The 12202-nt window shown below is 40.6% G+C and overlaps 1 protein-coding gene across 24 annotated transcripts in view; it reads left to right on the top strand.

The window, feature by feature from the left end:
* The window catches only part of BCAS3 (BCAS3 microtubule associated cell migration factor), a 607379-nt gene that overhangs the window by 23657 nt on the left and 571520 nt on the right, over positions 1–12202 (top strand). For all 24 annotated transcript variants that reach the window (XM_042255345.2, XM_042255347.2, XM_042255339.2 and 21 more), the window contains exon 4: positions 1821–1896. In XM_042255345.2, coding sequence (XP_042111279.1) covers positions 1821–1896 — 76 coding nt within the window. The remainder of the gene's footprint in view (positions 1–1820; positions 1897–12202) is intronic.

Genomic DNA, 12202 nt, shown 5'->3' with positions numbered 1-12202 from the left:
AGATTTGAAAATGTATTATTGCTTTACCAGGTTAATGGAGAGCCTGACATAGGGAAAAAGGGGTCATCCTAAATGCCATGTGGTACCCTAGGTTGAATCCTGGAGCAGAGAAAGGACATTAGTGGAAAAACTGCTGAGATCCCAGTAACGACTGGGGCTTAATTAGTAGTAAAGCACCCGTGTTAGTCACTGGTTTTGACAGAGGTACCATGGTAAGGTAAGATTTGGTTAGATTAGATAGTTAATAGTAGGTGAAATTGGTTGACTGGTATATGAGAACTCTCAGTGCTATGTTTAATAATATAAAATTATTCCCAGGTGAGAACTTTATTTTTAATAGGGAAAGTTTTGTTCTGTTTTTTCTAAAGATTTTTTATTTTTGGCTGCACTGAGGCTTAGTTGCTCCTGCAGCATGTGAGATCTTAGTTTCCCAACCAGGGATTGAACCTGCCTCTCCTGCATTGGAAGATGGTTTCTCAACCACTGGATACCCAGGGAATTTTCAAGAGTTTTTAAGGATAAGAGAGCAAGACAGAGGAAGAAGAGGAAGAAGATGAGGATGAGACGGTTGATGATAAAGTGGATGAATCAGTTAGTTCTAGTGTAGATTTTCCTTTTCTCCAAAGGAATTAGTTGTACTATACATATCTCAGGTTTTTTTTTTTTTAAACAAAGACAATTGAAATCACATGAATGTGTAAGATAACATTTTCTTTTTGTTTAATAAACCTACTATTAAAATGATCCTGTCTTTTAGTAATATCTTTAGTGGCCCTTAACACTGTATAGTACAGAAAAAGGCTCTAAAGTGACATGGAAATTTAAAGCAAGTCATGTATAATGCATTATATATTGGATAGTAGTTTTTGTAAACTTTTGATACAGTTTATATTAAATAACTTCTGTGAACTGAATATCACTTTATAACTGAAAATGTTGCAGTTTTCTGTGGACATCCTCAGTGCTTGCAAGTATATACAACCTAGAAAATCTAGATACTTTTAAATAAAAGCATTTGCTTTGTGGAGAGATGACTCCCTTTGAATACTGACGGGAGACTTCCCTGGCACTCCAGTGGTTAGGACTTCACCTTCCAGCACAGGCAGCGCAGGTTCAATCCCTGGTCAGGGAGCTAAGATCGCACATACCTCACAACCAAAAACCCAAAAGATAAAACAGAAACAGTATTGTAACAAATTCAATAAAAACTTTAAAAGTGGTTCACTGTAAAAAGAATGCTGGTGGATACTGTTGATACTCTTCCCAGTGACTTCACAGCAGTTTATGCTTATCTTTGTGACCCTTGCAAGAAAGCTTATAGGTTGGGTCTAGAGGCCAGATAAGAGACTGAAAAAGTAATGGTTTTTCCATCCCCAACTCTGGCCAGCACCCCCCACCTGGAACTGGTGATTAGCAGAAAGTAATGATCTTGACAGTTTTAGGTAGAGTATAATTGCTTGATCCTAAACACTTGGAAACTAAATCAATGTGTGTGGTGGTTTGGTTTATTTCTTCAGCTTTATTTGTTGACCAGTAAAGGAGATTAGTTTTTTGAGTGTCTTTGAATTATAGTGACACTGCAGTAGACTCTCATCATTGTATTTTAGGTTTCTGCAGTTCGTAGGCTAAAAGCCGTTTTCTGACCAAGATTATCAGACTCCTGGATAGCTTTCTTTGAAAATAAAAATATTACAAAATGTGCCATTTCTCAAGATGTAGCATTGGTGAGGTTGGAGGGGTTCAGTTACTCTTTGTTTTGAACATCAGTAGTATTCATGCTATAAAACATTTTCATTCAAATATTTTTGTTTACTATACAGGCTTACAGTGGAACACCTCTAACAGAAGAAAAGGAGAAAATAGTCTGGGTCAGATTTGAAAATGCAGATTTAAATGGTATGCTTTTAACTTTTGGGGGGTGGGGCATGTGAATTAAATGTTTGAGGTTGACCTGATTCCAAAAAGAGAACCCTTACCTTTTGTCAGGTTACTTTCTCTTAAAATGACTTTTTAAGTTTTCAAAAAACATTTATTTTCAACTATAGAAACTTGATTAGAATTAATATTGTACAAGTCTTAGAGTCACTGTACATGTAGTGCCTAGCCTTAAACTTTAAGTCCAAGTAAGATAACAATTTCTTAGAAAAAAAGTTTTTCTAATTCAAGTTTGGTCAGTTGTATGGGATTTATAACAGCACAGTAAAAATTAGTGTTGACCTTCTTAGACTTTCAAATATTTTTCTGGACTTCGCTGGTGGTCCAGTGGCTAAGACTCTGTGCTCCCAGTGCAGGGGGCTCGAATTCAATCCCTGGTTGGTGAACTAGATACTGCAGGGTGCAACTCAGAGTTTGAATGTCACAGCAGAAGATCCTGCATGCTGCAGGCAAGGCTTGGTGGTGGTGGTAGTTTGGTTTATTTGCTAAGCCGTGTCCGACTCTTGCGACCCCATGGACTGTAGTTCACCAGGCTCTTCTGTCCATGGAATTCTCCAGGCAAGAATACCAGAGTGGGTTACCATTTCCTTCTCCAGGGGATCTTCCTGACCCAGGAGTTGAACCCGGGCCTCCTGCGTTACAGGCAGATTTTTTACCGTCTGAGCCATGAGGGAAGCCCAGGCTTGGTGTAGCCAAATAAGTAAATAAAAGGGAAATTATTCTTAAAAATACATTATATTCCTGAGCAGAATTTATGCCAGTCCAAGGCCTGTTTGTTCTCAGACACCTTCCTTCCATGTCATTGCTCCTTCCTGCAAAGGGCTGCTCCTTGTCTGTTGTCTTCTGGCTGAGTTTGGGAGGCTCTGGTAGGAGATCGGAAGGGAGGATGGGAGCAAGGGAGAGTATTATTCCCTCTCCCTCTCTTTCGGCAGCTGCATTTCCTCCGTGCTTCTCTCCTCCCCTGGGCAGCCCCGCTCGCCTTTCTGCGGGGCGACCCCAGGACCCTGCTTTCCTCCCTGTCTTCCTAGCTTAGGGGTGGTATTGGCTTCCTGCTGTTGCTAATTCAGTGGGCCACCATCTGTGGGACCAGTTGTCTGTATTAAGTTCCGAATTACGAATACAGTGAGTTGTTTTCATTTCCTAGTTGGACATTGATGGGTACCTTACTCTTGAGTCTTTGTCTCCTCTGGGACGTTTAAGGTTCTGCATTTTCCTTTAAAAACTACTGTCCAGAACGCGGGAGGCTGTCACTTCCTCAATGGCAACTTGTTATGCCGTACTGAGCAGAATAACACATTTGTTTGTAGAGGTGTTTATTTATGATACATAACCTTTTCCTACAGTATTTCTCTCTGAAAGCTTTTTATATTTAAAATTTCCTTGTCACTAGTATATTCTTCTTTTCCATTCTTCATTAAGAACTGCTTACTTGTTTGTCATCTTTTGTTTCCTGTCACCATTTCCTCATGAATTCAGACTCTTTTCTCTTCTGCAGGTGTATTTGCTTTGTGGATGTCAATGTCTTAGAGGACTTTCTTCATTTAATAAGAAAGGAAATGTGGTCATGGTCTTGAAAATATTAGACAATAGCAAAAAATAATAAAGCATATGCAGAATGTTAAAAGTAATTGATTTTTAAAAGGTTTATGTCAGCAGTAAAATGACTTAAAAAAAAAATCACATAATTGGGCCATTCCTGGCAGTTTAGAGGTTAGGACTCTGCACTCTCACTGCCTGGGGCCCAGGTTCAATCCTGGGTCAGGGAACTAAAATCTTACAAGTCTCATGCCATGGTCAAAAAAAAAAATTCACAAAATTAACTTTAAAAATGTCATCAAAATAATCTTTAGGAAAGTTTTTTTTTTAACTGCAAATAAGAATTGCTGGAGTAATAATGCTTTATAAAGCCTTTGCATTATTGAAGTGCAATGCATTTGCATCTGGAAATGTAGATGGATACCACTTATTTGGGACTTTGTGTTGTGTTGAACTTATAATGGTTGTCCTTAAGAGTATCCTGTATCTTAGTTGACTTATTAAACTTTTAAATTTATACATCTTCCTGTTAAATACTGTAGCACACTCCCATATCTTTTGGTCTCTCCTTTCTATATCATATTGATAGTGTATGAAATTTTGTCCTGGACTTTATGGATATTCTTTCTATCATCTCTGGCCCTAGGGGTGTGTGTGCATGGGCATACATGTATGTGTGTGATTTAAAGCCATAGTAAATATTACCGAGATATTTGATCCTCCTTACCTTCCCTAGTCTCTTACAGCATTTCTTGGATTTGTCTCTTATTTGTGTTCTTTCTTTAGGAATGTTTTATTTAGGTGTTTGTGTGGCAGACCTTCTGAGATATTTATAATTGAAAGAAAATTTGACATGGGAAAGAAAAAGTAGGGTTCACTGGCTGCAAGTCCAGCATCTCTCTGAAGAAGGCCGTGTGTGTGCATGCTGAGTTGCTTCAGTTATATCCGACGCTTTCAGACTATTTGTACTGTAGCCCTCCAGGCTCCTCTGTCCATGGGATTCTCCAGGCAAGAATCCTGGAGTGGGTTGCCGTGCCCTCCTCCAGGGGATCTTCCCACAGTTGGAGCCCGCGTTTCTTGCATCTCTGGCGTTAGGCAGGCTGGTTCTTTACTGCTAGCTCTGGCACTTTTCCATTGCATTAGAGATTCTTGATCAGCCAACCCGCCCTTCCCTGGTTTTGTCTTCCACAGCTGGGATGCGATTCCTTGATCATTGCCTTTTGTCTGTCATGACATCGTAAGGGAGACAGTGGAGAGGCTGCTTCTGGCCGCAGCCATAGTAGCTCAGCAGCCTGTTTCTTTGTCGAGCAGTTGGGTACCCAGAGATTGTATTAGGTACTTAGGCTTCTCTTTGCTAGACTTGGAGTTTTTTTCTGGCAAAACAATTTAGAAGTCTTTTACCTGTCCATAGATTTAAGTTATTTTATAATATTAGTGAAACTCTATTAGCTGTTAATTTAAAACTTGCAGTCTTTGAATTAAACTATGCTCTGGTGATTTCTTTCTGTTCATTCTAACAGGCCTGAGAACTCTGCTTTTCATCATGGAATTATTAAATGGTGCCACTTGGCCCCTTACCACAGGGTTGCAGCCCATTTGATTATGGGCTTATCAGAGTTGGGGGTGGAGTAGGTAACACCTTATAGGAGAGATACTTCTGAGGAATCTGAGTTATTGGGATTCTCCTTTCCCGAATCCTTTTGGGTATCTCCGTTCCTAGTCTGGTAGAGACTGCGGCTGTTGGAGTTTATAGAAAGGAGGATTAAGGCCCTTTGTGTCATGGTTATCGTTTTGTTTCTGCTTTCAGGCAGTTTCGTTTATACCCAAGATTGTTTTTCTTGAGGCACTCACGGTACTGAAAAAGATATAAGAAGTAGCCAAAGCAGGTTAATATCCTGACATTTTCTGTCACATTCTCTAAAGGTGAGCATGTAGTGTGAGTCCCGAAACATATCAGGTTTAATCAGCGGGTTTGCTCCAGTTTAAGAACTACCAACTTTCTAGCCTTTGCGGGGTAATTCTTACTATCCTGGGTTGGTCAGTTCTAATATCAAGGTTTAAGAATATACTTAGATATCGATTTTTCTATTCAATAGGGTTTTTTTTTTTAGTTGCATGTGATCAGTTTAAGGGAAAAAAGGTTTTAATTGTGGTAAAATGTGCTTAACATAAAATTTACTTTCTTAGCCATTTTTGAGTGTACTGTAGTTGTAAATACATTCACATTGTTACACAGCCAATCTCCAGAGCTGTTTTTACCTTGTAAAACTGAAACTATACCCATTAAACAACAACTCTACATTCTCTCCTCACTAACTCCAGGCAACCACCATTCTACTTTGTCTCTGAATTGGAGGTACTTAAGCCACCTCATAAGCGGCATCATTGAGTGATATCATCAGTTCAGTTCAATTCAGTTGCTTAGTTGTGTCCGACTCTTTGTGACCCCATGAATCGCAGGCCTCCCTGTGCATCACCAACTCCCAGAGTTTACCCAAACTCATGTGCATCGAGTCGGTGGCCATCCAGCCATCTCATCCTCTGTTGTCCCGTTCTCCTCCTGACCCCAATTCCTTCCAGCATCAGGGTCTTTTCCAATGAGTCAGCTCTTCACATGAGGTGGCCAAAGTATTGGAGTTTCAGCTTTAGCATCAGTCCTTCCAATGAATACCCAGGACTGATCTCCTTTGAAATGGACTGGTTGGATCTCCTTGCAGTCCAAGGGACTCTCAAGAGTCTTCTCCAACACCACAGTTCAAAAGCATTCAATTGTTTGGCGCTCAGCTTTCTTCACAGTCCAACTCTCACATCCATACATGACCACTGGAAAAACTGGAGCCTTGACTAGATGGACCTTTGTTGGCAAAGTAATGTCTCTGCTTTTTAATATGCTATCTAGGTTGGTCATAACTTTCCTTCCAAGGAGTAAGTATCTTTTAATTTCATGGCTGCGATCACCATCTGCAGTGATTTTGGAGCCCCCAAAAATAGTCTGACACTGTTTCCACTGTTTCCCCATCTATTTGCTATGAAGTGATGGGACCAGATGCCATGATCTTCGTTTTCTGAATGTTGAGCTTTAAGCCAACTTTTTCACTCTCCTCTTTCACTTTCATCAAGAGGCTTTTTAGTTCTTCTTCACATTCTGCCATAAGGGTGGTGTCATCTACATATCTGAGGTTATTGATATTTCTCCCGGCAATCTTGATTCCAGCTTGTGCTTCTTCCAGCCCAGCGTTTCTCATGTGATATCATACATGTGTCTAAATTTCCTTTCTAAGTCTGTGTGATATTCTGTTTGTTTTAAAAATCATTTTATCTTTTCATTTGGCTTTACAAAGAATGTTGCTTTTAGCAGTTATTTTTGCAAATAACTCTTTGAGTCCCTGCTTTCAGTTCTTTTTGAGTAATACCCATAAGTAGAATTGTTGGCTCATAAGTTCTTCATAATTTTTTGAGAAACCACCATGCTGTTTTCCATAGGGAATTTTTTTAAACCTACTCCCACGGCTGGGAAGCGTAGTGGCTTAATCCCTTAAGTCTTTCACTTCTCACTGCTCCTCTCTGATGCTTTCTTCTCTTTTCCGACTTGTCTAACGAGGTTGGAGCAGTGATTGCTCAAAGCTCTCTGTTCATAACTTTATGATCAAAGAGGAAAAAAGAGTCCGTTGGGCAATCCAGCATGCTCAGTCTGGATTACCTTCCAGTTATGGGAATAGTTGCAGTGGCCAAGGATATGGCATTAGAATTGGCTCAGCTGGTTGTGTGCCTTTCCCTATGCTTGATGCGGGGGGTGGGTAAGATCAGTTATCAGAAAAGGTGAGGTATAGAGTAGGAAGCGTGTGAGGCACGCACAGAGAGTAGGGGCTGTAAGCCTCTGTTGCTCTAGTGTGCCTGGGTCCCCATTTCAGCTGCCTCCTAGACATCTTCACTTAGATATCCCCAAATGCCTCAAACTCTTAATCGTTTCCCATCTAACTACAACGCTTCAGTATCTATACTTTAACCTCACTTCCTTTCAAAAGTCACTAAAAGCAGAGAACTTTTTATACCTTGGAATCTTTGCACAGGGGATCTTCTGGCTGAAATGAGCATTTCAGCCTTAATCCTCATTCAGCTGTTGTGTGCACGTGTGTGCCCTCAGTCAGTCAGTCGTGTCCAACTCTTTGTGACCCCATGGACTGTAGCCCGCCGGGCTTTTTTGTCCTTGGGATTCTCCAGGCAAGAATTCCGGAGCGGGGTGCCATTCCCTCCTCCAGGGGATCTTCCCGACCCAGTGATTGAATACACACCACCTGCGTCTCCTGCATTGGCAGGCAGAATCTTCATCGTTGTGCCACCTGGGAAGCCCCTCATTCACCTGTCAGCATCTACTAAAAGTGAATTTCCAGTTTTTAGACTGGGTGTTGGTAGAATATTGCTTCTGTCAACATACATGTGAAATACAGAAGAAGCTGGTTTGGAAGGAAAGATTTAATTACGCTTACACCTTGATTTTTGAGGTGAGCAGAAAATCCAGGATCCCCCTCTCCTCCTCCCAAGTGCAAACATTTTCCCAAGGAGAGAGAGTATACTGAGTGTGCTAATAGGTGAGGTTAACAAATAAGATAGACTGTAAAAAAAATTTATTGAAATATAGTTGATTTACAGTGTTGTGTTAATTTCTTCTATATAGCAAAGTGATTGTTATACATATCTATACATTCTTTTTCGTCTTCTTTTCCATGATGGTTTATCACAGGATATCGAATATAGTTCCCTGTGCTATACAGCAGGACCTTGTTGTTTATCCATCCTACATATAATAATTTTCATCTGCTAATGCCAAACTCCCAATCCTTCTCTCCTCTACCTCCCTTCTCCTTGGCAGCCGCAACTGTGTTCTCAGTGAAGATAGACATGTTGTTGAAGGATGAGTGAATCAAAGGAAAATGTTGTAGTTAATCTAAAACCGCAGAGGAAATGCTACAAATCTCTATAGGAAAAACTGTAAAGTCCATACTTAGGGGAGAAAAAAGAAACCAGTGAAAAAGTTAAAGAGCAGTTATAGAATAACCAGTGATGGTATGATAAAAGACATAAAGTCAAAGAATAAGGATTACTTAAAGCTGTAATAGTTCTGAAGAATAACCTAAAATTTTTACAAAATTAAGAGCTTCACTTAAAAGTAATGAAGTCTGCTCTCGCACCATCCAGAGAAAGAAAAATAGCACAAGTGACTAAGCAGAACCTAAAGTAAGATAAAAGAGATTTTTGTATAATGACGTCAGGGTTTTATATGTGGCATTTGAGCCCTTCTAAAAGTGACAACCTGTGATCAAGGTGGTAGCTGTGGTACAAAGATGACTGAGATCGAGAATCCTGAGATTGCTCTTCAGCTTTGAGTAAATTGTACCCACCTTGTTCTTTGTTTCTGGGTGGCAGGGCTTCCCTGATAGCTCAGTTGGTAAAGAATCTGCCTGCAACGCAGGAGGCCCTGGTTCGAGATCCGCTCTCAGCTGGTAAAGAATCTGCCCACAATGTGGGAGACCTGGGTTTGATCCCTGCGTTGGGAAACTCCCGTGTTCTTTTTTAAGTTTTTTTCTTTTAGGCCACACCACATGGCTTGTGGGATGTTAGTTCCCTGACTAGGCAATGAACCTGGGCCCCCAGCAGTGAGAGCACAGAGTCCTAACTGCTGTACAACCAGGGGATTCCCTGAACTTGTTCTTATCAGTGATAAAATGAAATCAGCTCCTGCTCTACGTATAAAACAGGATTTTTGTGCATCAGATTAGATAATGTATATATAAAGCAGTGGAATATTATAAAAGAACATTTAAATGTTAGATGTAAAGAGAATTGGGCTTCCCCAGTGGCTCAGTGGTAAAGAGTCTGCATGTAGTGCAGGAGACGCAGGTACAGTCCCTGGGTTGGGAAGATCTTCTGGAGAAGGAAATGGTAGCCCACTCTAGTATTCTTGCCTAGGAAATCCCTTGGACAGAGGAGGCTGGCAGGCTACAGACTGTGGGGTCACTGAGAGTCAGACACGACTGAGTGACTTTGTTGTTGTTCAGTCACTCAGTCGTGTCCGACTCTTTGTAATCCCATGGACTGCAGCACGCCAGCCTTCCCTGTCCTTCACTATCTCCTGGAGTTTGCTCAAACTCGTGTCCATTGAGTCAGTGATACCATCCAACCATTTCATCCTCTTGCCCTCATTCTGTCCCAGCATCAGGGTCTTTTCCAGTGAGTCGGCTCTTCGCATCAGGTGGCCAGAGTATTGGAGCTTCAGCTTCAACATCAGTCCTTCTAATGAATATTCAGGGTTGATTTCCTTTAGGATCGACTGGTTTGATCTCCTAACTGTCCAGGAGACTCAGAAGTCTTCTCCAACACCATGGTTCTTTGGTGCTCAGCCTTCTTTATGGTCCAACTCTCAGATCTCTTCATGACTACTGAAAAAACCATAGCTTTGACTAGATAGATCTTTGTTGGCAAAGTAATTTCTCTGCTTTGTAATATATTAAGTTTGTCATAGCTTTCCTTCCAAGGAGCAAGCGTCTTTTAATTGCATGGCTGCAGCCACCGTTCACAGTGATTTTGAAGCCCAAGAAAATAGTCTGTCACTGTTTCCATTGTTTCCCCATCTATTTGCTATGAAGTGATGGAACCGGATGCTATGATCATCTTTTGAATGTTGAATTTTAAGCCCGCATTTTGTCTCTACTCTTTCACGTTCTTCAAGAGGCTCTTTAGTTCCTCTTTGCTTTCTGCCATTAGGGTAGTATCATCTGCATATCTGAGGTTACTGATATTTCTCCCAGCTATCTTGATTTCAGCTTGAGTTTCATCCAGCTCTGCATTTCCCATGATGTACTCTGTGTATAAATTAAATAAGCAGAGTGACAATATACAGCCTTGTTGTACTTCTTTTCCAAGGCTGAACCAGTCCGTTGTTCCATGTCCAGTTCTAACTGTTGCTTCTTGACCTGCATACAGGCTTCTCAGGAGGCAGGTCTGTTGGTCTGGTATCCCATCTCTCAGTTTGTTGTGACCTACACAATAAGAGGCTTTAGTGTAGTCAGTGAAGGAGAAGTAGATGTTTTTCCTGGAATTCCATTTCTTTCTTTATGGTCCTGTGGATGTTGACAATTTGATCTCTCGTTCCTCTGCCTATTCTAAATCCAGCTTGTACATCTGGAAGTTCTCGATTCATGCAGTATTGAAGCCTAGTTTGAAGGATTTTCAGCATTACTTTGCTAGCATGTGAAATGAGTAAAATTGTAGGGTAGCTTGAACATTCTTTGGTATTGCCCTTCTTTGGGACTGGAAAGAAAACTGACCTTTTCCAGTCCTGTGGCCCCTACTGAGTTTTCCAAATTTGCTGCCATATTGAGTGTAACACTTTAAGAGCATCATCTTTTAGGATTTGAAATAACTCAGCTGGAATTCCATCACGTCCACTAGCTTTGTTTGTAGTAATGCTTCCTAAACCCAATGACTTCATGTTCCAGGACGTTTGGCTCTAGGTGAGTGACGAAACCATCATGGTTATCCTGATCATTAAGACTTTTTTTTTTAAAGTTCTTCTGTGTATTCTTGCCATTTCTTAATCTCTTCTGCTTCTGTTAGGTCCATACTGTTTCTGTCCTTTACTTTGCCCATCTTTGCAAGAAATGTTCCCTTGGTATCTCTAATTTTCTTGAGATCTCTAGTCTTTCCCATTATGTTGTTTTTCCTTTATTTCTTTGCATTGCTTGCTTAAGACTGAGTGATTAAACAATAATGAAAGAGAATTAATTATGCCCTTAGGTTAATTAAATAAGCTTATGATTCTGAATTTTGCTAAATATAGAATCATGTGCTATTAATTTTATGCTAGTGAATTCCCGTCAAAGGAAAATCAGCATAAAAAATAACTGGGACTTCCCTGATGGTCCAGAGTTTGACATTGTGCTTCCACTGCAGGGGGCATGGATTGGATTTCTGGTTGAAGAACTAAGATCCCCCATGCTATGCCTTGTAGCCAAAAAATAGGAAGAAAAAATTACTGGTTATGAGTGGTGTTCAAGATTTTGATCTTTATATTTGAGTGATGGGAAGTCACTAGTGTAGAGGATAGAAGTGAGTAGGTATGCCATTTTTTGTTGTTTTTGTTTTCAACTGTGCCTCTTAGCTTATAGGATTTTAGTTCCCCAGTCAGGGATCGAACTGTGGGCCGATGGCAGTGAGTACAGAATCCTAATTACTGGACTGCCAGGGAATTCCCAATGTGTGTATTTTGAAAAGATCACTCTGACTCTAATACAGAGTTTGGTGGACAGTGGTGAAGGCAGAAAGTCACTCAGGCTTTTGCAATAGATGTTGTAGACAGAGGTGGTGGTGGTGTAAGCAGAGAGCTATTTAGGAAGCTTGCTCATAGATTTATTGCTGGAGGGAAGGAAGAAGGCGGTTCCTGATTTTGCTATCTGGATAGATAATCATGCTGTTCCCCAAAATAGGAAACCCTAGAACATCATGTTTGGGGAGGAAATCCTGATCTTTAAGTGGAATTTGATCTTCTGTTGAGACATCCAAAACCCATACAGAGGAAGTCACTAGCAGAGCGTAACTGAAGCAATGGTTGGAATGCGGTCACTTAGGGAGGGTTAGCATAAGAAGAAAAGTGAGTTTAGGAATTTGCTTAGAGTAACTCTCATATTTCAAGAGAAGTTAGAAAAGGATGAGCCAGTGGAGAATATGGTTAGCA

Source organism: Ovis aries, chromosome 11, assembly GCF_016772045.2.
Source record: "Ovis aries strain OAR_USU_Benz2616 breed Rambouillet chromosome 11, ARS-UI_Ramb_v3.0, whole genome shotgun sequence".
Taxonomy (NCBI): Eukaryota; Metazoa; Chordata; class Mammalia; order Artiodactyla; family Bovidae; genus Ovis; species Ovis aries.
The sequence above is the reverse complement of the archived record's forward strand: the minus strand, read 5'-3'. Positions and strand labels throughout refer to the sequence as shown.